The sequence below is a fragment of the Acomys minous genome, assembly GCF_964271855.1.
Source record: "Acomys minous genome assembly, chromosome: 17".
Lineage (NCBI taxonomy): Eukaryota > Metazoa > Chordata > Mammalia > Rodentia > Muridae > Acomys > Acomys minous.
Window position 1 is genome coordinate 12,971,143 of NC_140500.1, and position 25,812 is coordinate 12,996,954.

Sequence of the window (25,812 nt, forward strand, 5' to 3'; positions counted from 1 at the left end):
AGAGGGACCCAGGGGAGACCAGCAAAGCCTGTAGGTCATCACATTCCACCAGAAGTTTCTAGATGAACCCACATGAAAGGGAGCCCTTCAACAGTACTCCTAAACAACCGAGGGGACACACACTTGGGATTCCAACAAGGTAAGAAACGTGGAAACTCCTATGAGTGTCACGATACTCTGAATGGCAAGATTTGAGGGCGGAGGAGTCATGCCCGTTGTGAGCAGCCATAGATGGTGTCAGCTTTGTTTTGAGGGGATCTCGGGCATCCTTTGGGGATTCCCTCCTTGAAGACACTGGGGATGGAAAGATTTTATCAGATGATGTAAGCCTAAGTCACTGAGGGAGAGAAGCAACAGAGGCATTATCCTAGGAAGCTGGTGATGCAGGCGTGAAAGGGCGTTGCTTGTATGGATGATAATGTTAAGTACTTTCTGTGTTGTGGACATCGTAAGGGACTCAGAACCTGGCCTCTTACTTTAGCATGCACAGCACTTGCTGGTACTCCATCAAGTCTATGATACTCAAATACACTATGCGCCTCTGAGCAGCCTCTGAGGGGGAAGAGCACTGTTTTTGTCAGAACTGTCTCAAGTGCACAAGGGAAATCTTTCATCAAGTGCTAACAGATACCCTTTACAGTTTTCTGCTCAGAATTATTAGTGCCATCTGCTCACGATATTTCTCAGAGGAATCTGTAGCAGAAAAAATGTCTCATCGCATCACGATTAACTTAAAAACGGACCTCCATGGCTTTGATTTGAATTAAGTGAGGCTCAGGACTGGACAGCAGCCGCTTGTTTCTCCTGCAAGGATTTTAGCCTTATTTTCAAACTGTGTCCACTCACAAGTGGACAGTGAGGAGCAGAGACAGCAGAGCATACGCTGAGAACAGCAGTGACAACATTGGCACCTTGGCCCTGCCTCCTGTGTGCGCGCGCGTGTGCGTGTGTGTATGTGTGTGTGTGTGTGTGTGTGTGTGTGTGTGTGCATGTGTGTGTAATGTAACATGTACTGACTATGGAAAAAGCCTACATCCACACCGCAGTGAAAGCACAGCATAGCAAGCTTCTGTGTTCTTTCTTTCTTTCAACCCAGCTTTAGAAAGGTCTGGAACAAGGCTCGCCTTATTATTGCACTATTTCTTTCAGCTTAGTGGGAAATAAATCCCAGGGGCTTTTTCTTTCATCTTAAATGCCTTCAGTATGTAGTCCGAAAAGAACAACTCTTTCTGAACCGTATCTATGTTCCCCAAGTCAACACTACATCTTGGAAAGAGGCCAGTATCTAGCATAAAATTTACATAAAAGTCTTTGAAATGCAATGTGAATGTGTCAAGGACAATAAAAATGAACAGCAAGGTGGCTCAGTGAGTAAGTGAAAGTGTGTGCTGCCAAGCCTGACACCCTCACTTCGCTCTGCAGACATCACAAGGTGGAAGGAGAGAACTGACCCCCACAGGTGTGATTTTACTGCCACGTGAAGACAATTACTATAATGGTTTTTTTTCTCTATTTGCTCCAAGGAAATAATACAGATGATAAATGGAAAAATAAGTGATGCATATAAACATCACAACAGTGACATAATTTGATATTTATTGATTGTGATAAAGATTTGGAATAGTTCATGTAACTAATAAAGTGCTTATAAAATTAGAAATATAGGAATGTAAATTAACTAAAATAAGAATTTCATTATTACTACAATTTTGCTGTTATTACAATGTTGTAGAGATTCTTATGCACACAGATAAATTTTAGAAATAACAACCAAAAAAAACCCCCTTAGATAATAGGATTGCAGATGTCTTTCTTCCTCTGTTTAAAAGTTTATACATTAGTGTAACGGTGTTGTATGCCAGATGTTTTATCAGTTACTGTTTTTAATTTCTTAACGTTATAATTTGAGCACCTCCCAGAACACCAATCATGTGTCACTTTCTAGGTGAAGTTTCCTGTGGTCCCCTCAATCCTAGTTTCTCTCTTTAAGTTCCTGTAGCTCTTGGCAGACACTGCACTGGTTGTCCGTAAATCCCCTAAAAGTTTTACTTGAAGAGGTGACCAGCAAAAGAGGCAGAGCAGCACATAAACAGCCAAAGTGAAGCTCATGACTTGTCATGCTAGCTTTAAATTTTAATTCAAATAGTCATTTTTAAGTATGACAAACATGACCTGCTTTGGTAGCACATGCCTTTAATCCTAGCACTTGGGAGGCAGAAGCAAGAGGATTTCTATTCAAGGCCAGGCTGGCTTACATCAAGAATTCCGTGCCAGCCAGGGCTATTTAAAAAAAAAAAAAATCGTTACAATCAGTATCCTTTCTCTTTTAATGTGGTTCCTTCCCAGAAAAACTAAATCACCTGCATAGTAGCATGAAATTAGCGGTTACTTTTGAAAGTAACCATCCTTTCCTTTCTTTTATATTTCTTCCCTCCTTTCTTTTTTCTTTCTTTTTCATGAGAGAGTCTCAGGTAGCCCAGGTTGGCCTTGAATTCGGTGTGTAGTTGAAGCTGGCCTTGCATTTCTGATCCTCCTGCCTCTACCTCTCAAATTCTAGAACTCCAGGACTACTCTTGGACTCAAAATCCTGTGTTAGCAAGTAAATACTCACGTCAAACAAAAGTTTATCTTCTAGAGCCCAGAGGTAGACCAAGCAGGAAAAGCCAGATTGTTTCAACAGAGGCTGGGATGAGGTGGGTAACCCTGGAGCCAAGAGCTCCCCCTGCTGGCTAGCAACCCCTCAGCAGGCTGCTGCAGGGATCTTCAGAACCTTGCTTACTGAGGTGACAGCACAGATGCTGGGAAGTGAACAGGAACTCCCCAAACAGAACTTTTTCACTGACAGGAAGCACTGGCTAAGTGATTTCAAATTTTGTGAAAGCCAGAATCTGCCATTCATAGGAGTAGTTAATCACAGCTGTGTTAAACTCACCTCCGAGGCCCCTGGCAATGTCACAATCTTTAACAGTCTCCAGGCAGGTAACTATCAAAAACGTAATAAAGTAGGAGTAAGTATAAGCCAAGAAAACATCCTGGGCATAGTGTTGCGTCGTTGGCAGGATCCAGGATTTTTAAAGAGCTGACTAACGGCGAGGCTCCTGTTCCACAGAGTGGAGTGATCAGATTGAGATTCCTTGAGCAAACCACTGAAAGCCAGAACGGAAGCACCACACCTCACCAACTCTAGGCTCTTCATGCACCACTGAGCTTGTTATTAGCATCAAGTACATAATTAAAGGTATCAATTCAAACGGCTCCATGTTGTTAACCTTGTGGGTGACCAGTGTCTCCACCTGGTGGCAGTATCAATATATAGTAACAAGAAGTGAATTGTTTAAAAGATTAATTTGCACAAGTCAAACACCAATCTTCTATAACCACGTATTTTTAAAAATTTGACATGGTGATTATAAATGTCTTAACCTCCTAACTGATCAGAAATGTCAAGAAAGTGGGGCATCACCAACTGTTTTCTCTTTGTGTGTCCACAGAGTCAAAGAAAAGCACTCCTGTAAATTGTGCCAAACACAAACTATAAACAACAAAAGTAGGTCAGAGGTGTTAACTGACTGTAGTGTCAGTGCTAGGGTAAACAACATCACAGTCTTTTAAAAGTATCTGGATACACTGAGCACAAGATAATTGGTTCTTTAAACAGAAAAAAGTGAATGTCATTACCGTCCCCCTCCCCCTTTTTTGTTTTGTTTTGTTGTTTCTCTGTGGTCCTAGCTGTCGTGGAACTTGCTTTGTAGATCTAGCTGGCCTCAAACTCACAAAGGTCCGCCTGCCTTTGCCTCCCGAGTGCTAAAACTAAAGGCCTGCGCCACCACCACCAGCCCCCATTGCCTTCTTTCTGATACCCACTCCAGCCTGTCTTAGTAATGCCTGCTGACAGAGTATGGTGGCGCTCCCAGCACTCAGGAGGCTGAGGCAGGAGAATCACTCTGAGTTTGGGGCTGTACTGGACTACATAGTGAGTTCATGTGAGCCTAGGCTACAGTGAGACCCTCTTTTCAAATTAAAGAAAAAAAATACAATGGCCACATACAATATAGACTATATTCAACCATTTAATGTGTACACTTCACAATAAGAGTACCAGACATGATCATAACTGCCCTCTACTTATATGGTGTCCACCTTCTCCTTAAATGGCATTTCCGTCTGCAGTCTTGAATGCATACTCTTATTCTGAGAAATTTTTGTTTTTTGAGACAGAATCTCACTATGGTTGCCTTGGCTACCCTGGATTTGCCATGCAGTGCAGGCTGGCCTTGAACTCAAAGAGATCTGCCTGCCTCTGCCTCCAGAGTGCTGGGATCACAGGCATAGACCACCATGCCTGGCTCAGCTAGCATCCGTGAGGCAGATGCATGTCCAGCATCATGAGGAATAGTTTTAAAGATTCTAATATTACATGGATATTGTTTTAGGAGAGCCCTTAGGTTTTAAAAAAACAATTCACCCATAGAGGTATAAAATGACATTAAATAGTTTATTTCCTTTTTAAAATTATTTACTAAAGAGGGGTGAGGTGGGTGTGGGGGAGTGTTCAAGTGTGAGTGTGTAGAGCTCAGAGGTCACCTGGCAAGAGTCCCAGGGACCAAACTCAGGTTTTCAGGTTTGTAACGCAAGCACTGTTACCAACCAAGCCTCCTGCCAGCCCTGGTGTGAATATTCTAAATTCTCAGATTCGTAAGCACTAACTGTATATCAGTGTTGCTGCAAACCCAGAGATCTTTATACTGTTGATTTAACTCCAGATACTTGGGAAATAAATCTGGTAGACACAGATTTAGTGTGGTGAGTAGGGATTGAGGAAATAAGGAATGGTAGTCAAGGGCTAACCTCTGAAGGGCTGAGGAGTCGGCTCAGTCTGTAGATATCTGTCCAGCCTCCGAGATGCAGATGCTTGTCTGGCTTCCGTGATGCAGATGCCTGTCTGGATTCCAAGACGCAGATGCCTGTCTAGCATCCGTGAAGCTCTGGGTGTGATACCCAGCACTGCAAAACCCAGGCAGAGGGTGCAAGCCTATAATCCCAGCTCACGGGTGGTAGAGGCTGGAAGATCAGAAACTCATCCATACCATGGGCTACATGAAAGCCTGACTCAAACCAGCAAATAAATCAAACCTACTGAGTAGCTATGGCTCCCTTGATGGCTGCCTAACTGGAGGTGTACGGGTACTCTGTAACGATTTCTGTTTAATTTTGCAGAGACTATAGCTCAAGTATGGCTCAGAGTGACTTCCTTTACCCAGAAAACCCAAGGCGGCGGCAGGAAGTGAACCGCCTTCACCAGCAGCTCCTGGACTGCTTATCTGACAGCTTCCAGGTCACCAACAAACTGACAGGGGTTCTAAATACCCACTTGGGGTGTAGGCTGGCCTTCATCGAAATGGAGAGAGATGGAACCATCAAAGAAAACTGTGACATCATTATCCAAGCAGTGGTAAAAATCCAAAAGGAACTGCAAAAGGTTGACGAGGCATTGAAGGACAAACTGGAGCCCACCCTTTATAAGAAACTTCAGGATATTAAGGAACGGGAGACAGAGAAGATCGCAATTGTCCAAAAGGTCATATCTGTCATTCTGGGAGAGGCTACATCTGCAGCCAGTGCAGTGGCTGTTAAACTCGTGGGCTCAAATGTCACAACTGGCGTAATTAACAAGTTGGTCACGGCACTAGCTCACATTGGAACGTCTCTCCTTGGTAGCATTGGCGTTGCCGTGCTCAGCCTCGGCATAGATGTGATCATCCGCGCCATCTTGGGAGCCGTGGAGAGAACACAGCTTCAGGCAGCCATCAAAAGTTATGAGAAGCATCTGGTGGAGTTCAAGGCTGCCTCTGAAAAGTACCACCACGCCATCACGGAGGTCACCAGTGCCGTGAAGCAACAGTTAAGATGAATGGTCGTGTGTCTCTCACTGGGACCGCTCTATGCTTCCCTCTCCGTTGCGATGCTTATTTCTTCCCTTTTTCCATATGCCTCCGAGGCGGACATAGATAAACAATTTGCAGTGCTTGGGACTGTGTCAACAAGGACTGCCCAAATCAGTTGTACTAGCCCTCACGGGATAAAGCTCTATCTAGGAGTTTTCTTACTCTACGGTCAAAACCACTGTGGTGTAAATGCATCATAGAACAGCAGGTACAAGCTCCTGTTTCCTTGTTCCTAGTCAGTGTCCTCAAACCTTCCCACAGAATGCAGAGACCAGTCCTATCACCTGTTTCAAACATCACTTAGGTCTAATGAGACAAACTTAATAGTTTCTGACTAGACGCACACCTGTGGCCTTCAAGTGAAATAGAAATAGTTCCGCTATTATCACCACTAGATTAAATACAATTGTCTATAAACTGGGCAATACTGCACAACAACAACACTTTCTTTAAGAATGAAAGGAGGCAATGGATCTGTGAGCTTCTACTAATTACAAAGTGTGTCTGGATAGATTTGGAAAAAGATGAAATAATAAAACTTCTTTCTATATGCAATTAATATTGGCCAACTGTCATCACTTCAATGGTGGATTACTTTGGAACATTTTTTTTAAACAAACAAGAAATAATCCCCAGTTACCCATGCATAAAATACATTCGAGTGCCTGGGAGCAGTGGTGCATGCCTGTAATCCCAGCACTGGGGGGGGGGGGGGGGGCTAGGGAGCAGTCACAAGTAGGTAGATCTCTGTCAGTTTGAGGCCAGACTGGTCTATCAGTCAAGTCCAGGATAGGCAAGGTTACATAGAGAAACACTGTCTCGAAGAGGGAGGGAGGAAGGGAGGGGGGGGGGAGAAGGGAGAAGGGAAAATATCACTGTTCTTTAGGAATTTGTTGATTAAAGTAAAGTAATTCATCAAAAGCCTGGGGGGGGGCGTTTATTTCCAATACCATCAGCAAGAGGCAGCTCCCTCTGCCACACATAGCATTAGTAGACCCATGTTATTTACCACCCCAAATCAGAAAGAGCCAGAGGCTACCGAGGCCTACTGATGCAACTTAATTTCTGTAGATAAAGCACTTAAAAAAAAAAATCCTTCATCTAACAATTCCCACTGAGCCATTCTAAGAGTCTACTTTGAAAATTATTATACTGTGACGATGCTGAGAATGTCCTTCTTATAGTTGTTTTATTTTTAAGCACAAAAAAATTCATTGAAACAAAATACTCCATATATCTCAAAAATCTCTTAAAAGTAAATGAAAAATTTTAACTAGCCATATGTCTTTCTCAAATATTATTTTCTATTTTATCACTGCTTTTATAAATTAGTTTCAAAATATCGCCATTTGGGTCACCTTCAAACTTTATTGCCTGCTCTGTATGTTTTCAACTACTATATCTTGCTATTGCTGACACAAAAGAGTATTCAAAACAAGAATTTGATAAGAGAAGCATCATGGCACAGGGCTGTATTCCCATCAATTAAAACAATGAAACAGAAGGATGGGACGATGGAGGCCAGCCTGGTCTACTGATTGAAAAGGCAAGTCGGGGCTTTATTGGGATCCTATCTCAAAATGTAAATTTTTTTTCTACTACAAGAAAGCTGTTCTTGGCTGACGTTACACTGTTAGAGACACATGTATATACATTCTAAACATTTATATACACCTCCATCCCTTATGATCTTTTTCTATAAAGGATGCTGAGATTAAGTTCAAAAATAACCAAGCATGAGCTATGTGAAAATTTCATTTAAAATGCTTACCTTTATGGGGAAAGGGTTAGGGAGGGGTCTTGAGGAACAGGGGTGTAGAAGGGAAGGGAAGGGAAGAGGAAAGTCTGAGAATCTGTAATGACATCATAAAGGAGTTTGGGCTGTTGAAAAGATCAGTCGGAACGGAGAGTTAGCTATGTAGCAACTTCTCTGGAAAATCTAAAAGATGTATCCTGTTGGTCTTTTAAAATACACTTTTTCGTGTAGATTTGTGAGTCTGGCCCAGGCACCGACTTGTTCATCTCTACACATGTTGTGTGTTTAGGAGTCACTACTGAATTTCCAGGTGCACCAGGCATCCAAAGGGCTGACGTTTGCTGAGCACTTTAAACTTGGCGCCCAGTGTTATTCGAGAACTTGCTTTCAAATGGAAACACACCAGAAGGGCAGCATCCATTTACACCCTAAACTAACACATCCACACGGGGCCGAATCAACACACGAGTCAGGAGTGTGGATGTAGCGCTACCTGACGTCTAAACAGAAGGAGCTTCTAGAAATACGTCAGAATTCCGAGGTAAAGAAATCGACCAATCAAATAGCAGCTTCCTGATTTTTGTTCTTATTGGGCTATATCAATGTCAATCTACAATGCTTCGGAATGGGGCGGGCTCTCAGCCGACAATTATCCAATCGGATATTGGAATAGAGCGGAAGCAACTCTGGCCCTGACGTTGTTGTTGCCTCTCTATGGTTCCCTGGACCCGGCACCTCGGTGAGCTCACCGGCCGCGGGGACAGGAAGTGACGTCAGGATGGCGGAGGGGCGCGAGGTTTCAAGATGGCGGTGGCTGAGTGGTTGACCCGGAGGCAGAGGTGAAGGCCTCTTCGCAGAGAGTACGCTGGGACCGCCTGCTCGCCGTCCTCGCCGTCCTCGCCGTTCTGGGACACCCGCAGTCGCGTGAGTGTGCGCGGTCTGAGTGCTCCGTTTCCCGCGACCTTCCCCGGGGCCTGCGCAGCTGCCTCAAACACCGGGCCCAGGGGCCGCGCTTCCCCGGCTGGGCCGGGGTCGCGGGAGCCGCGGGTCTGAGGGCTCCGGGGCCCGGCGTGGCGCAGCGTCCGAAGGGTCCTCAGCAGAGTCCGCCCGGTGGGGTAGGCCGCTTCCTGAGCGCGGGGGCCGGGGGTCGAGGTCTAAGCAGCTCGAGTCGGTATCAACCGTCGCTATGGTTTCGGCGGTTGCGGTTGAGGCCTCCTTCGGTGGACTGGGACCGATCGGGTTGCGCTTGTGCCGTCTGGGTTCCCACGGATTTCGACCTGTTCTCTCCCGACTGCTTCTGCTTTTTAGGAGAGTCGCATTTGTAGACGAAGGCAGTATGGTCATGTAATAATAATTTTTAAAAAAGATCTCGGTGGCACGTAGCTGATTGTGTTTTTAGTTGTGGAAAGGGCGCGGGGAGGGGGCTCGGTCCAAACGTGAGCCTAAGGCTACTTAGAAAGGGAAAAAAAACTAAAAGATACGTTTAAACATATAAAAGCTTGTATCCATGCCTTTTTCTGGTTTCTGTATGTGTGTATATATATAAAATCCTCCCAAACTGCTGTCCCTTCTGTTTTGTGATAGTGAAACAGTCGCCACTGAACAGTTTAGAACCAGCTGGGAAATAGCAAGTAGCCCAGCAGTTGAACACTTAAGGAAAGAAACGTTAACTAAAATAACCTACAAAGACCTAACAAAGGAGCCAGGGGAATTACAGTTGACCTCGGGATCTTCCCTCTGCCAACCTTTAAAGATTTATTTAATGCAGAAAGGGGAGCAATAAGAGAGGTAACCTTGAACCAAATGTCACACACTTGCACGGTGAACATTTGTTACGTATTTATTATTGGAAAGTGTTCTAAGTTAATTTTCATTCATTTGAAATAGAAACGAAAGACGTGGTGCTAATAAAAGCTTTGCCTTAAAATCTATAAACCACGAGTCATATTACTAGTAAGAAAAATATGTATCTCAATATTAGTTTGGGAGTTCTCCTAATACTTCATTTTTTTTAATTTACTTGAGAGTCATGAATCCTATTTGACTTGATATTAAATCTAAGTTAAATATGTTTGAAGTAATTATTTTTTGCCATCTCTGGGGTGTTGAATGAACAGAACACATGCCAAGGAGAAAAGTAAAGAGCATATAGTTGTCTTTGAACCCAGATCCATTGTCCCCTCTCCTGTTTTATTTCACCTCATGTGTAAAGGGAAGACTAATGACTTGGTTTGTATCATTTTTAGCACATTCTCTAAATGGGTTTTGTTTTGTTTTGATAGTCTCAGAAGGCTCGGTCCATATCCCAAGGGATGGGATGGTATTGTAAGTGCAAACTGCTAGTTGATTTTTTTTCAGTTGACAATGCTATATAATCCATAGGAAAGTGTTAATTTGATGAGTATTTAGTGGATTTTTTTCAGTTGACAATGCTATATAATCCATAGGAAAGTGTTAAATTGATGAGTATTTACTGATACTCTCATTGCCTTGACTAATAGAGATGCTGACTTTTTTGTGGTCAAGAAAGGTAATGACATTTCTTGGATGATTCATTCAAAATTAAAAAGCAAGCTCTTATAAAATTTATAGCCAAAGAGAGATTTCTTTCCAGAAATTATTGGAAATTCTTAAGACATTTACATATACAGAAAAACTGAGTTGTGTGTTTTTGTTTTTTTTAATTCCAGCTTCTTTTTTTTTTTTTATTTGATGAAGAAGTGAATCACATCAACTGTCAACATGGGACGGAGATCAACATCCTCCACCAAGAGTGGGAAGTTTATGAACCCCACAGACCAAGCGCGTAAGTGCCACCAGTGTGGGGTGATGAGGTAGAAGAGTTAAAAACTGCAGAGTATTTCATTGTGCTTTAAGCAAGTTCAGCAGTGGTAGGACTGAGTTGTGTAAAGTCGTGTATAATTCTATGATTAAAATTAATTCACATAGTTAAAATGTTGAGAATGTAAATCAATTAAAAACATGTTTCTTTTCTCAAACTTGATTGGCTTGCTGGATAAAATTGGCTTAAGTCTTTTTAAACAAATGTGCTTCTAAGTGTTTGAATGGTATTTGAGAACATCTTTTTCTTTCTTCTTATGGTTCAGTTATTTCTCTGAAAACAAAACATTTTGACATTTTGGATTGTGAGGGTTAGAAGTATACAATGTAGAGTGGGTCAGAGCTACCAATGCTGTTACATAGCTATGCGCTGCATAGAAATGCTGCAGAAGAATCATGTATATTGTCTTACAGTAATGTTAATATTAAAGATGTAAGTTAGATCATCTCTTCATCTCTCCTTAGGAAAGGAAGCCCGGAAAAGAGAACTGAAAAAGGTATGAATTGAGAAGCATTCTGTGTGAACTTTGTGGATTTCAAAGTAACATTTCAAAGTATATGCCAGGAAAGATGCATTATGCAGCTAAAGAAAGCCAGCAAATTGACTTGCTTAAAAACTGACATGACGGAGATTTGGTTCATGATGGCTTGTATGACATTGGTTTATTCGATTCTCTTTCCTCAGAAGCTACGAAATGCTTTGGGGGCTGGAGTGGTGGTCCTGAGGTTAGCAGCACATACTGCTCTTGCAGATGATCTGTGTTCTATTCTCAGCATCCAAGTTGGGTGACTCACAACCAAGCTGTAACTCACCTCCTCTCAGGAATCCAGCACCCTCTTCTGATCTACACAAGAAGCTATCTACACATGCCCACACAGCCACACACACCCATAAATAAAACTATATTTTAAAATGGCTTTTGGAAATAATTCTTAAGCTGAATGTGGCCCACATGCCTGTAATTGGTATGCAGAGATTGGAGTCAAGAGCATCTCTATCTTGAGAAAGTCATTGTTTTTACTACTTATCAAAATGTAACTGCCTTGTTAAAAGCTACTGAGTGAATGCCAATAAATGTGTTGCCGGGTATCTTTGTGTGAGTTTTGGCAGAGTCCTTAAAGGAGTGAGCATTTGGCATCACTCTTTACAGGGGCTTTCAGTAATCTGTTGGTATGTTCTTGTTTTAAATCTTTAAAAATTTTTCCATATCCAGCATAATATTTTTAAATTTAAGTGCAGCCCTCGGGCGTTTTCTGTTTGTTTTGTTTTTAAGCAAGTTTTTCTTTTGAATAGTTGCTAACAACTATTCAACTACAAAATACAGCTCTTAAAAAAGCGCATGATTTTGTACTAAAGTCCAAACATTGTTGACAATAAGAAATCTCATAGCTGTGTCTGAAACAAAGGGAAATTTTGAAATTATTCTTAGACTCTTGAGGCAAATTGAAGTAAAAATGTCCTGACTGCCCAGCTTCTCAGTCGTTTTCTCTTTTGCTTTCTAAGAACAAAAAACAGCGCATGATGGTACGAGCTGCGGTGCTAAAGATGAAAGATCCCAAACAGATTATCCGGGACATGGAGAAACTGGATGAAATGGGTGAGAGCATGTGGAAGGGCCAGACTTGGCAGCTGTAATCGTCTGTTGTGCACAAAAGCAAGCAGCACAGGCTTAAAGCACCACACCTGCTGCCATTAGAGCCCCTGTGTTTTGTTTTAATGCTGTGGAAACAAAGTCAAGAGATAGATCTATTGCAGGCTGGAGATCCCATATCCCAGCAGAGGGGCGCCATCATGTAGTTGGAGCTAACTCCTGTTATTAGGTAATAAAAACCTAGTCTGCTCAGCTCACTTATTAATTGCTCAGATTTAACTGTATTTTCCCTTTACAGTTACAAGTGGAATGAGAAAAGGCATGCATTCAAGAATTCTTAGTTACTAGGAATACTATATCAATAATGTATCTTCTAGATTTGAGTAAATCAAGTTAATAGGAAGATTGGGGAAGAATTCATTTCAGCTAGTGCTTCAAGAAAAAGGAGAAAGAACCCTAATCACCAGGGCCCTAGTTCCAAACTAATTAAAATAGAAAAGTATACCCTGGCTTCCATAATCAAGATGCCTCTAAAATAAAGCTGCCTCCAGGAGAACACCCAGAAATCTGAGAACGATCTGTGAATAGCTCGTGATGGAGAGTGAAGGGTATGTGCAGTTAGTGGAGGCTAGGAGATAAGCTCTGGCTATGTCAGCATGACAGTGGGACTTGGGGGCAGCTCAGGGGATGCAGCACTAGTTTGTAGGTTGGTTCTGCAAAGGCTCTGGGGGCTACAATTGGGCAGGACTGGGAGTCTAGCCGCCTTAAGACTCAAAAATGAAATGGTGTATTTGGGTCTACTTATGAGGGAAGATTTTGTGGATGAGGCAGCTCTTCACTTTACAGGTCTATAATCTGCTTTTTCCCCAGAGTTTAACCCAGTGCAACAGCCACAATTAAATGAGAAAGTACTAAAAGACAAGCGTAAAAAGCTGCGGGAAACTTTTGAACGAATTCTACGGCTTTATGAAAAAGAAAATCCAGATATTTACAAAGAATTGCGAAAGCTAGAAGTAGAGTACGAGCAGAAGCGCGCTCAGCTGAGCCAGTACTTTGATGCCGTCAAGGTAAGCTGCTCTGGAGGGGACCAGGATGTAGTACAGTCGCTCTTAAAGTTAGTGGGAATTGAGCATTCTAAACCTCTTCTTTGCAGTTGCTTTTAAAATTAAGTGTGCACCATATACTCTAGCAGATTTGGTTCTTGGTACTTGGAGTAAAACAGCCCACATATCCCTTACCAGGACCACAGATAATCAGATTAATGTATCTTTATGAGAAAATGCTACTCAGAATTTTTTTATTTTTAGAATAATCTTTTGACAACAGAAACAGAACATGATAAAAATTAGGAAGCGTGTGAGCCAGGCATGGTGGTGCATGCCTTTAACTCTTGCCTGGCATTGGAGACTGTCTGTTAAAAAGCATACATGAGGCTTGCACCAGTGTTGCATCTCTCATGGTTACTGTTCCATGGTTATACACTTCCAAAACAGGCAAAACCTGATCTGTTAACACTGACTGCCTTGCAAGGTGGGAGTTGATTGAGAAGGAAGGCGTGGGTATGTCCACTTGGATGAGCTTTTTATAGTCAGTTTTCCTTTACCGTGGCAGAAAGTAAAAAAACTCAAAACGGAACGGTTCTTGTAAAGTAGATGCTGTGTTTCCAACAGCACAGGACAGAATTCCAGGAAAGGCGGATGCATTTTAGAGACTATGTAGTTTGTGTATTACCATCCAGGATCTTAGAATAGGCCTCCTACTCCTGTGAACAGTTGGATTTCTTTAAAATTGCAACTGTTTCAAATCATAGAAAGAATCGGCTGATTATAGGATAAACTGTATTTGGGTTCTTTAAGAAGAAAATGATAGATTTCTTTTAATTTGGAAGTGTTGGCTTGAGGTTTTCAACCACTTTTCATGATCTTAGTGTCAGTTAAAAAGCAAGTTCAGAGGATTGCAGTTCTTGGGGTTGAGTTTGAATCAGTGCCATGCTGCTGGGTTTCTGTGTTTCAGAATGCTCAGCATGTAGAAGTAGAGAGCATCCCCTTGCCAGACATGCCGCACGCTCCTTCCAACATCTTGATCCAGGACATTCCACTTCCTGGTGCCCAGCCACCCTCCATCCTTAAGAAAACCTCGGCATATGGGTGAGTAAGGGTGCTTTATGATGGCAGCGCTGGACTGAAGGCACTGCTAGTACAGGGAGGAACGTCAAGTGCTGTGGTGTGATTACATGTAGCATGAGAGCTGTAACCACAGTGGTGTAAGGGGAATTAAATGTTCTTACCGCTGCTGTAGGACGTGTAACACCACCAGGTTCCCTTTACAGGCCTCCAGCTCGAGCAGTTTCCATCCTTCCTCTCCTCGGACATGGTGTTCCACGTTTGCCGCCTGGCAGAAAACCACCGGGCCCTCCACCTGGCCCACCGCCTCCTCAAGTTCTGCAAATGTATGGCCGAAAAGTGGGCTTTGCTCTAGATCTTCCCCCTCGGAGGCGAGATGAAGACATGTTGTATAGTCCAGAACTTGGTATGAAGGGGCAAGGATTTTCACTCATGTCCTCCTCAGTGTTGTTTCTGTGTTGGTCATATTTAACATGTTCACCACCCCAAGAGCATAAGAGATAAGTGTACTTCCTCTTGAGTGTCCCCATGGATAGTGCATCAGATCGGCCTGAGGAAAGCACCTTGCTCATAGAGAGCTGTCACTACGACTCCCCTAAGACATGGCTAGCTCTTCCAGCTTTAGCATCAGCTGACTAGAATCAGTGCTTGTGCACTGGACTTTACATGTAATTGTTTCTGATACAATCTTTGGACTTCTTACAAGAAAAGGAAAGTGTTTCAAACTACCACCCAGTGAAATTATCCTCATAGTACATACAGCCAGCACTGCACACAGAATACTTTTATAAGTTATGTTGAGTTAGAAATGGCCTGTGTTTGTATTTTGGGTACTGGAAGGACCAGCCATCCTTGTTCCCTTTCTGTCAGCAGCTCAGCGGGGTCATGACGATGACGTGTCCAGCACCAGTGAAGACGATGGCTATCCTGAGGACATGGACCAGGAGAAGCATGAAGACAGTACCGAGGAGAGTGACACTGACAGATCTGATGCAGACAGTGAGGGGGATGAGTTTGGGCACCGTGACGACAGTGAGCGAGACAACCCTGAGGAGAAGAAGTCAGGTGTGTGCGGGTTAGTGTGTCGTGGTGCAGATGAGCCCACAGCTAAGCCCGACGCAGTCATGGCAAGCTTCTTTTTCATTTGAGTTGGTATCTACGTGGTTTTATCATCATCATCATTACTACATTTATTTTGTGCATGTATGAGTGTGCATGGACATGCATGCTAGAGCATATATGTGCAGGTCACAGTTCTCTGAATCTACTGTGTGTCCTGGGAATTCAGCTTGGGTAGTTAGGTTTGGTGGCAAGTGCCGTTACCTCCTGAGACAGCTCACCACCTCAGAACCAGCTGTTAATTGCAGTTTGTTTGGGTTTGTTTTTGAGGCAGATGTCACCAACTTGTGACAAACCTCCGCCTGTTTCACCCAAGTTCTGGAGTAACAAATGTAAGCCACCTACTGGCCATTTTGTCTCAATCATTTGAAAGGTTTTTACACATTATTTTTCCAGATGTTTGTGGGGAAATGGTACATGTAAATTTTTTTTAAAGTATATACAAGAAGTTCCAATTTGAAGCAGAAATAGAATTGAGCACCGTGCAGTTGTGAGCATCTGCTGCCATAAACATGCAGTGGGAAGGCAGGTCAATAGCGTGTTCTTAAGTAAACGTGTTTAAAGGTCTACACTGGCAGCCTTTGGGGTTCTCTGTGTTCATGGTGTCATACCAGCCAGGGTCATAATTGTAACTCAGGTATATTTGTAGTTCAGAATCATGCACCTTTTTTTTTTTTCTTTTAAAAAACGCTTACTAGCCTTGGTGCCTAGTCTTGGCACTGTTGAGCAAACTTAGACTGCATGTAAGCAAGCCATTCGTGTGTCAGCTATGAAGCGCCTTTCAGAAAGATTGTGTGTGTGTGTGTGTGTGTGTTTTACTGAGGAGAAAACCGAAGACTTGGTGGAGGCTAAATACGTCCTATGCACTGTGTCCCCAGTATAATGCAAACAGAGTGTTCTGTTTTGTCAAGAAAATGTTAAGCCTTGTGTTTTAGGTACTAAGCAGTGCAAGCGCATGCTGGCCTGTCAAGCCCCAGTAGCTCTTTTGGAGACTGTTGCTGTGATCTCCAATGTGCTATCTACATGCTATGTATTTATAAATTTAGCAAATGCTTATCCTAGTGGGGGGGGTTGTTGGTTTTTTTAAATTGTGTGTCTGTCAGTCTGTCTGTACGTGGGTGTGCAGGTAAGTATATCTGAGAGGCCAGAAAATGACATCAGATCTCTGGGAGCTGGATTTTCCAGGTCCCCTGTGATTGCACAAGTGCTCTTAACCATTGAGCCATCTCTAGTCCTTTCCTAGTGTTTCCTAATCATGATTACAATTGATAGGGCTTTCAAAAATGAATCACAAATTAGTGCTAGAACAAGCCTGACAATGTAAAATTATAGAAGAGCTCTTAAGTAGGGGCTGGTCTTAGAAAGGAGAGAGGATTCGTTCCACGGGCTGTTTCCCTGTAAGACTACATAGTCTCTTTCTTCACCTAATACTTAACTGTTTTTACCATATTCAAGCCGCTTTTCTGGGCCCTAAAACTGCAAGATAAGCTAAAGCTTGGCCCACATAGTCCCTTAAGTGTTTCCTAGGACCTCCGACACCAAGTCAGAAGAAGTATAGTATCCGACAGTGTTCAATTGGACATCTCTGTCGGGGTAATTTGATTTCTAGGTTATTAAGAGATGTTTGTGGTGGAGGTAGTGGTGTTGGGGTGTGGTCATAATCTCGAAGCACCTGTTGGATATTACTAAGATTTTCCCCATCTTTCAGGTATCCTGTCGTAATTACATTACTAATTTCTGGTGCTACTGTGTCTTGTACTTTTGGTGCACTGTGCATGCTTATGATGCATTCCCTCAGTCTTCTTATAGTTTTGTTGCTTAATAGGTTAGACATGGCTTAGTGATAACACTGACTTCATGAACAGGTTTAGTCTTTCCTGTGACATAATGTTTGGCTGGATTGCTAAAGAAAACCATTGCTTTAAGACATCTTTACTGTTTGATCTTTTATGTTTTGGGCTTAAAATTGTATTATCTAATTCAATTTGTATGTTTTTTAAGTATTTTAACAGTTTCAAAATTTGTGAATCTTAAATCACAGTACTATATCGTCACCAATTAACACAACATTGATTAGCTTTAGTATGTCTCATGTAATGAATTATGGTCATATATGGTATTTATAGCGTCTGCTTTTAGTGAACATTTTTACAGAATTTTGATGACTCTGCCCATTTCTTTCCTTTCTCAACTGTGTAGGTCTGAGTGTCCGATTCGCTGATATGCCTGGAAAATCGAGGAAGAAGAAGAAGAACATGAAGGAGCTGACGCCTCTTCAAGCCATGATGCTTCGAATGGCAGGTGAGGAGCCAGGTGGAATGCGTCTAGCATTTCCCTGTGCCACTTGCTTAGCACACATCCTTCCATTTCTATTCAGCAGCCCCAGGACACCAGGAGTCTGTAGTCTAGAGCACTTAAGATGCGGAGCTATTTGGTAGGCAGAGTTTCGCTGCTAGTAGTATGCTGTGGAAATGACTAGTGAGGGGCAGGTGTGTGGAGGACAGCTTGTTAGGAGCCTGGTTTTCTGCTGCTACCGATGGGTCCTGTGAGTTGAGCTCTGGTTGTCAGGCTCATTGCCAACCCTCTTGCCTGCCCTGAAGGCCATTTAATTCCAGGTCTGTTGTTCTTACAGCCGGGGCTCATTACACGGTGTACTAGTTACAGGCGAACAGAGAGCTACTTGATTGTTGTGTATTTAGTTAGAAAAAAGACTTCTTGGTCTTTTTTTAACAACCAACAGATGGTTGGCTTTTAAGAATAAATTTTCTTGTTTTCATGTATATATTTGGTTTGGGGAGACAGGATCTGTCTGTAGCCCTGGCCGTCCTGGAGCTCACTGTAGACCTGAAGTCAGAGAGCAGCCTGCTCCTACGTTCCCAATGCTGGGATTAAAAGCGTGCGCCTCCACACTACAGTGTATTCTCTGTTCTCCAAGCTGTAAAACACAAGTCACCTACTTCACAATTCTTTTTCAGGTCAGGAAATCCCTGAGGAAGGACGGGAAGTGGAGGAATTTTCAGAGGAGGAGGAGGAAGACGACTCTGATGACTCTGAAGCAGAGAAACAGTCTCAAAAGCAGCATAAAGAGGATTCTCACCCCGATGGTGCATCTGCTGCCTCTTCACAGCAGCAGGCTCCTCCACAGTCTGTTCCTCCTTCTCAGATACAAGCACCTCCCATGCCAGGACCGCCGCCTCTTGGGCCACCACCTGCCCCACCCTTACGGCCTCCTGGACCACCTACAGGCCTTCCTCCAGGGCCACCTCCAGGTATGCCACCTAGAGTGGGAAGTAAGTGTTTTGTTGCAGTGAAGCCACAGTGAACATTCCGCAGACTATCGTGTGTCATCAGCACTAATGATTCCTGGTGCCTCCTGATGTTATTTCTAAGCATCAACAATTCTTTCAGGGTGAAGGAAAGGTTCTGTTCTGTGAGCACTGTGGTAGCTCAGTGTTCTGACAGTCGCCTCCTTTTGTCTTTATTTCTCATTATGTAAGCTGGCATGCTTGAACATAATTGTGTGACAGAGTTGTCCAGCTCTGCATTGATATCAGTTAATACCATCTCATGTATTAGAGCTGGGACGTGATGGAACAGTCTATAACAAATCAGATACAGTTTCTGTAGTGCTCAAATATTGTTGAATGAACTTTATTTCTGTGCTTTTCATTGTATTTTTAAAGTGACCTAACTTCTGAATAAAATGATTATGTGAGTTTCTTTTATACTATAACTATTTGTTTGACATTTTTTCTCCTTTCAGGGGCTCCTCCATTCCTGAGACCACCTGGAATGCCAGGAATCCGAGGGCCTTTACCACGACTTTTGCCTCCAGGACCACCACCAGGCCGACCTCCTGGCCCTCCCCCAGGTCCACCTCCGGGTCTGCCCCCAGGCCCCCCTCCTCGAGGACCCCCACCTAGGCTACCTCCTCCTGCACCTCCAGGTAAAGCTTTCAGTTCCTTAGCAGAAGCTGGGCCTGGTGGTTGTGCTCTAAGGTGCACTGTCACCCGAGGGAATCTCAGTGGGTCTCCATGGAAGTGTGTTCTTGGGTGGACGTTTACTTTTTTTCTTCCAGTCGTCACTTGGGGCTTCAGCAAGCCAGTGAACACCGGGAAGATTCTCTGAGAGTTTTGCTGGGTGTGGGTACAGTTGTACCCTGGAGTCTACAGAATTACCGACTTCAAGTTTAGATCACATGGGAGGTTCCAAGTTAGACCTGCAGATGTCATCGTGGCTTTTGGGTGGCTAGGCTTTGGTTTACCACACTGAGTGTTCTACTTTAACCTGAGGATTTCTTTCTAAAACAACACCTGAGGCTTTTCTTTGTTTTGGTGGTATGTGGAATAACTGAGTTTAGGTAATCAGCAATCATTCTGAAAGTGGCTTTTGAGGAAATTAAAAATCTGATGTGGGCTATGTATGTGTATGGTGTGGGCTATGTATGTGTATGATGTGGGCTATGTATGTGTATGATGTGGGCTATGTATGTGTATGATGTGGGCTATGTATGTGTATGATGTGGGCTATGTATGTGTATGGTGTGGGCTATGTATGTGTATGGTGTGGGCTATGTATGTGTATGGTGTGGGCTATGTATGTGTATGATGTGGGCTATGTATGTGTATGGTGTGGGCTATGTATGTGTATGGTGTGGGCTATGTATGTGTATGGTGTGGGCTATGTATGTGTATGATGTGGGCTATGTATGTGTATGGTGTGGGCTATGTATGTGTCGCAGCTGTCAGAAGTTGGTAAACTCTACTAGGACAGATCATAGTCTCTGGGCCCATTTCTAGTTAATGAGCAGAACTAAGACTTCCCTGTCCACGGTGTAGGAGTCTTAGACGCTTAAATAACTAGTGCTTGGGGACCGTCCCCACCCTTGGCCTTCACACTGCCACACTAGGTGGCCAGGGTAGCATCCTGGAGTGGCCAGATTGAAAATCACGTCTGAAACCAGTTGCTATTGTCAACTTAATGTTCTGTGTTTCAAGTAGGACAGTATTTGAAGAGAGGAAACTGGTGAGTACAGTAATACAGCCTAAAGGTGAATGTTACTTACAATATCCTGTTTCTATCAGAACATATTCCTGACTTTCACATAGCAGGTTGTATGAGTTCATTTTAATTCCTGTAAATAACTTGTTTAAAGAGCCTTCATGGTAGTTAAATGTCATAAGTTACTGTAACTCATTTTTCTGCCTCTTCATGTAGGTATCCCTCCTCCTCGTCCTGGCATGATGCGCCCACCCTTGGTGCCTCCTCTGGGCCCTGCCCCACCTGGCCTGTTCCCACCAGCTCCCTTGCCCAACCCAGGGGTGTTGAGTGCCCCACCCAGCCTCATTCAGCGACCGAAGGCGGATGATGCAAGTGCAGCTACCATCGAGAAGAAAGCCACAGCAACCATCAGTGCCAAGCCCCAGATCACCAATCCCAAGGCCGAGGTCACACGGTTTGTGCCCACTGCACTGAGAGTGCGCCGGGAGAATAAGGGGGCTACTGCTGTTCCCCAAAGAAGGTCAGAGGATGACTCTGCTGTGCCTGTTGCCAAAGCAGCCCCCAGGTCTGGTCCTTCTGCTCCCGTCTCAGTACAAACTAAGGACGATGTTTATGAAGCGTTTATGAAAGAGATGGAAGGGCTGCTGTGAGGGCTCGCGCCGGGCCAGGCTTCTGTTCAGAGCACTGCTGTGTGGAACAAGAGGCTCTGTTTAAACTTAGGAAGAGCAGCGTCCACTGTCAGGTGTTTTCCGGGTCCAGTTCCAGGAACCTCTTAACGTTTGCCTTGCTGAGATTCCCTGCTGCAGGTGTTTGTGTATAATAGACCGCCATGTGAAGCACTGCTGCTGACACCTGCTCCCTCCATCACCGCAGCCATCTCCTCCCCTTTCTTCCCCTCTGCGTTTTGGAAACTATCAGAGAAGTCTTAGTTACTTGTTTTGACTCGGGTGCTGTGGGCACTGGAGTAGAGATTTCTGCAGGGGAAAGGTTCATATTTCATCTTGATTTTTGTGTTTGAGTTATTTTTAATATTTTCCTGTAAATATTTTTGTAATATTTTACTTGTAGTGAAATGGATTACAATGTCATTTCCTAATTCAAAACAAGATAGGTGGGAAGAAAATGTACACTTATCAGATTAAAGTTATTTCCCACGAGCTGAACTCTTTTGAGTGTTTCATGGAGAAATAAAATGTTCCATACCATGATACCTTCTGTGTTTGTGGTAATGTGTGAACATTTCCTGGCTTATGGGCAGAAGCACATTCATAGTGTTGGTTCTCAGGAACTGCCATTTCTCATGCAGGATGAGAATGGGTTTTATTAGAAATGTAAGAGGCAACTTTGACATGTAAAGGGATAAAGAGAAAGAATTCCTTCTGGATTGTATTGGCTTCCCAGAAATTGAGAGATGTGAGCACTGTGTCCTGACTGCTTGGATGAAGCACCAAAAAATGCTCACTCAGAGCCCTGCTTGTACTTTTGAGTGGGAACACCTGAGGTCTGTGTACTTGGGCCCCAGTCCAGTTGGTGGCGCTGTGTGAGCAGGCTGGGGTCTGCCTTTGTTGGAGGCAGGGTTTGAGAGTTTAAAAGACTCCCCTTTTCCACTTGCTCTCTGTTTTGTGCTTGGTTTAGAGTTGTGAGCTCTCAGATTGCTGCCCTGCTGCCATGTTTCCCACCACCATGGACTCTCCTGTAACCGTTAGCCCAAATACACTGTTCCATAAGTTGCCCTGGTCATCGGTTTGTACCACAGTAACAAAGGCAACTGAGGGTCTGTGTGTCGGGCTCAAAGCCTGACAAAGCACTAGTCCATTTACTGCTTTGGGGTTTTAGTGTGATTAAGAAAAGGGAATTCAATCATTTTAATACAAAGGAAATAATTACATTATCCAGTTGGCATGGTGGGTGCATTTCTGCATAAACAGAATTGCATTCCAGAATTTGGTCTGAGTCTGATTATTTTATTATTGATGATTGAGTTTATGTTCTTTCTTGGAGAGATTTCTGCTACTGCTTAGGAAGCTTTTCACTAGTGACATTTCCAAATGCATTGCTAGTTTTTTGGGGGTTTTTTTGTTTGGTTTGTTTGGTTTTGGTTTTTCGAGACAGGGTTTCTCTGTGTTAGCCTTGGCTGTCCTAGACTTACTTTGTAGACCAGGCTGGCCTTGAACTCACAGCGATCCACCCGCCTCTGCCTCCCGAGTGCTGGGATTAAAGGCGTGCGCCACCACACCTGACTTGCATTGCTGGTTTTATTTGAAAATCGTCATAAAGCCTAACACTGAATATGTCAATTCCATCTACAGGAAAGGAGGGGGTAAGGCCAGCGATGCTGATTTGATGTCTTGTCCCAATCATAATGAGTATTGCGGTTTCACAACCCTGCTTATGTCACCACTGCAGATCCACAGCTTTCCTTGGGCATGTGGATTAGATGAAGATACAGGTTCACACCACCACATCGGGTCTTTGAACATCTTTCTACATGGGACAAATCGAGCCCTCATTCACCTTACCTCTGAGATGTGTCCTCAGGAAACGCAGTTTCTCCTCAACCCAAATAGAAACAGCAGACCAAAGGAAGGGCTGCACCCACTTGAGCCTGGTGACCCAGTGAGTGTATCCAGGTTCCTCACAAGCATGATGAGGGTGCTCTATGTTGCTTTCTGTTGCTGTGGTAAACACCATGGCCAAAAGCAGCTCATAGTCTATGGTAAAGAGACGGGTAGAACAGGAACTCAAAGCAGGAAATGGGACAGAAACCGAAGCAGACGCCATGGAAGGAGTGCTGCTTAGTGGCTTTCAGCTACTTTCCAAATACCTCCCAGGACCTGATAGGGGTTATTACTGTTCACATTGGGTTGGGCTCTTCCATATCAACCATTAATCAAGATAACACCCCCTACAGGCCAATCTGATGGAGACATTTTTCTCAATTGAGGTTCCTCTTCCCAGATGGCACCAGCTTGTGTCAAGTTTGTAAGCCATTAAAATGCAGGAGGCTACCTCACCAAGCTTCCCCATCTACCTCAGTTGTGTACAGGGGCCTCGTAAGTCTTCTCACTTCCCTCAGCTTCCTTAGTCTCTTGCGCTTCCTTCAGTCCTTCCTGCCTCCCTTCAATCCACAGAAAACAAAAACCCACTTAATAGTTTTAAAATGAGCTTGAAATAGTATTTCCAACCCAGGTGACTATGGAACATTCTGAACCTTAGGTGGTTTGAGTGACAATGGCCCCCCTTAGGCTCAAGAATTTAAATGCTTGGTCTCTGGTTGGCAAAGAATATTTCTAGGAAGGATTAAGTATATCACTGTGCGGTTTGAACCTCAAAAGCCCATGCCAGGCCCAGCCTTTCTGCCTTGTTTGTGGATCAGATAGAAGCGCTCAGCTCCTGAGCCATCACCATGCCTGCCTATGAGGCCATGGACTCACCCTCTGAAGCTGTAAGCGAGGCCTTAGTTACATGCTTTTTTTTTTAAGTTGCCTTGGTCATGGTATTTCAGTAGTAGAGAATTAGGACAGAACTTATATAGCTAGCATTTGGCCTTGCCACTACTGACTTTGTGGAGTTCACATTTGGCATGCCAGTCAGTGCCAAGTATGGCATGGGCCAAACCCTTTCATTCCAGAAATGCAAAAACTGAACAGACCAGTTCTCTGGGATCCGAAGTCAAAACTGGCTCTGTGGGGAAACAAATCCCAGCCTATTGCACCCTTCCCCCACTGAACTGCTTTTTCTCTGCAGGAAAGTGTGTCCACAAATAGAACCAAGCACTGTAAATCTATCAAAGGCTGACTTCAGGCCATACCCAAAATGCCTACACTGTCCGTTTATGGTTTCATGCTTGTAACACTGGTCCTTTAAGTTAACCTCAGGAACTTGATAGGACTACAGGCTGAACTGATTCTGCAGAGTTGTTTCTCATCAGACATGGTGAAGGGCAGAAGCATTTGAAAGGATCCTAAGTATTTCTGAGGCAATGATAGTGAAGGCTGGGTAGAAATGAAGGCTGTTTTCAGGCATCTCGTTTATCTTGCTCTTCCGGTACCAGGCCTACCTGGGCTAAGCCTTGTCACATTTGTCCTTATATCTCTGTGATGTTGGTAATCTCAGATTCCTCATGTCTTTAGTAAATTAGACTCAGATGTCAAAACCAGCACTTGAAGACTAGGGATGTTTGAGTCTGTAAGTGTGGGACTCATGGATACAAAGGGGTCACTGCATACACGTTGGCTCCAAGTGCTATCACTCTGTTCGCTTCTAAAAAGTGAGTTTTAGTGTTCTGAGTCAGTCTCTGTGGGCAAGCACTGGAATTCCTCCAGGCACAACAAAGGACCCCCTTGTCAACTCAGCACCTGTGATGACCTTCAGGTAAGGGGCACAAGTCAGAACCTCCTCACTTTGGCCTGGGTGGGCAAAAGGCCCCACAGTTCACTCCAAGATTATGGTCACTGACGGAGGGGCTCACTAGGTCCCTCCCCAGGATCTACAAACAGCTGCTATTTTTTTTCCTTCAATGGCAAGGCCACCAGTATTGCCTTATGCCCTTATAAGGAACCCCAGTTAAACTTACTGGTTCACCAAGCCTCCCAGGGTGGTCACATGCATTCGTGTCATCAGTGCCCAACGGGATGAGTAGATATCTTGGTCCACATGTTACTTGCTCGTGCTTCCCTATACTTGAAGTCACAAGGGCAAACCCTTGGCCCCTGTAGGAGATGGCATTTTTCAGTGTAAGCAGCGAATGCTAACACATGGTCCTCCAAGCAGGTATTATGAAGTTTACCTCCTGAAGCCAGCTGCCCATAATGCCACTGGAGTAATCTGTTCCCCTTGGGTGGCAGAGGAAGCAACAACCCACCTCTCTATCAGAGGTGTGTGTGTGTGTGTGTGTGTGTGTGTGTGTGTGTGTGTGTGTGTGTGTGTGTAATACCTTTGTACATCTTTCAAGAAGATCACGAACTAATTCGCATATCCAACAAACAGAGAACAAAATACAAGCAGACGTTGGTTTGTAATATATTATTTATTTTTCCTTTTTCCTGTCTTCGGGAACTATGAAAAAAAGAAGTGGGTTTCAGGATAGCAGCAACCTAATTGGCCTCACTCACAGCCATACCCTCTCAGGCACTAAGTATGGCATAGATACCCAATCAACACTGGGTATGAAATAAATCCTGAGGGGAAACGGCCCAGCTACTGCAAATGAAGAGAAAGACTTCAACTCTCACTCCCAGAAAAAAAATGAACCCAGAGTTAAACCCACCCTGGGGTGTTTTTTCTGGATCCTGTGGTCATCACGGTGGTTACTGAGGATCTAATGGAACAACCAAGAAGGGAAGAATCGCATTTCCAGAGACCTTGTGTGTTATTCCCTGTTGAAACTCAAGTGACCTTTCTTTTCCTTACCGTGCCATCACACAACTCTACAG

The 25,812-nt window shown here is 43.8% G+C and overlaps 2 protein-coding genes across 5 annotated transcripts; both read left to right on the plus strand.

The window, feature by feature from the left end:
• The first annotated feature begins 11 nt into the window (after positions 1-11).
• On the plus strand, positions 12-6,641 carry SMCO3 (single-pass membrane protein with coiled-coil domains 3). The gene is made up of 2 exons (XM_084765412.1): positions 12-139; positions 5,218-6,641. The coding sequence occupies exons 1-2, from the start codon at positions 63-65 to the stop codon at positions 5,909-5,911; spliced, it is 771 nt and encodes a 256-aa protein (XP_084621538.1). The 5' UTR covers positions 12-62; the 3' UTR covers positions 5,912-6,641.
• A 1,681-nt stretch (positions 6,642-8,322) lies between these two features.
• Positions 8,323-21,587, plus strand: WBP11 (WW domain binding protein 11). 4 transcript variants are annotated; one of them, XM_084765403.1, is made up of 12 exons: positions 8,323-8,625; positions 10,423-10,507; positions 11,008-11,039; positions 12,047-12,140; positions 13,005-13,201; positions 14,148-14,281; positions 14,464-14,663; positions 15,128-15,322; positions 17,576-17,677; positions 18,352-18,645; positions 19,140-19,322; positions 20,594-21,587. In XM_084765403.1, exons 2-12 carry the CDS (start codon positions 10,444-10,446, stop codon positions 21,025-21,027), a joined length of 1,929 nt encoding a protein of 642 aa, XP_084621529.1. In that variant the 5' UTR covers positions 8,323-8,625; positions 10,423-10,443; the 3' UTR covers positions 21,028-21,587. The 4 variants fall into 4 exon arrangements, with proteins under 4 accessions (XP_084621529.1, XP_084621528.1, XP_084621527.1 ...); XM_084765402.1 differs by having other exon boundaries at positions 8,324-8,625; positions 10,420-10,507; XM_084765401.1 differs by having other exon boundaries at positions 8,326-8,625; positions 10,392-10,507.
• Positions 21,588-25,812: the final 4,225 nt, after the last annotated feature.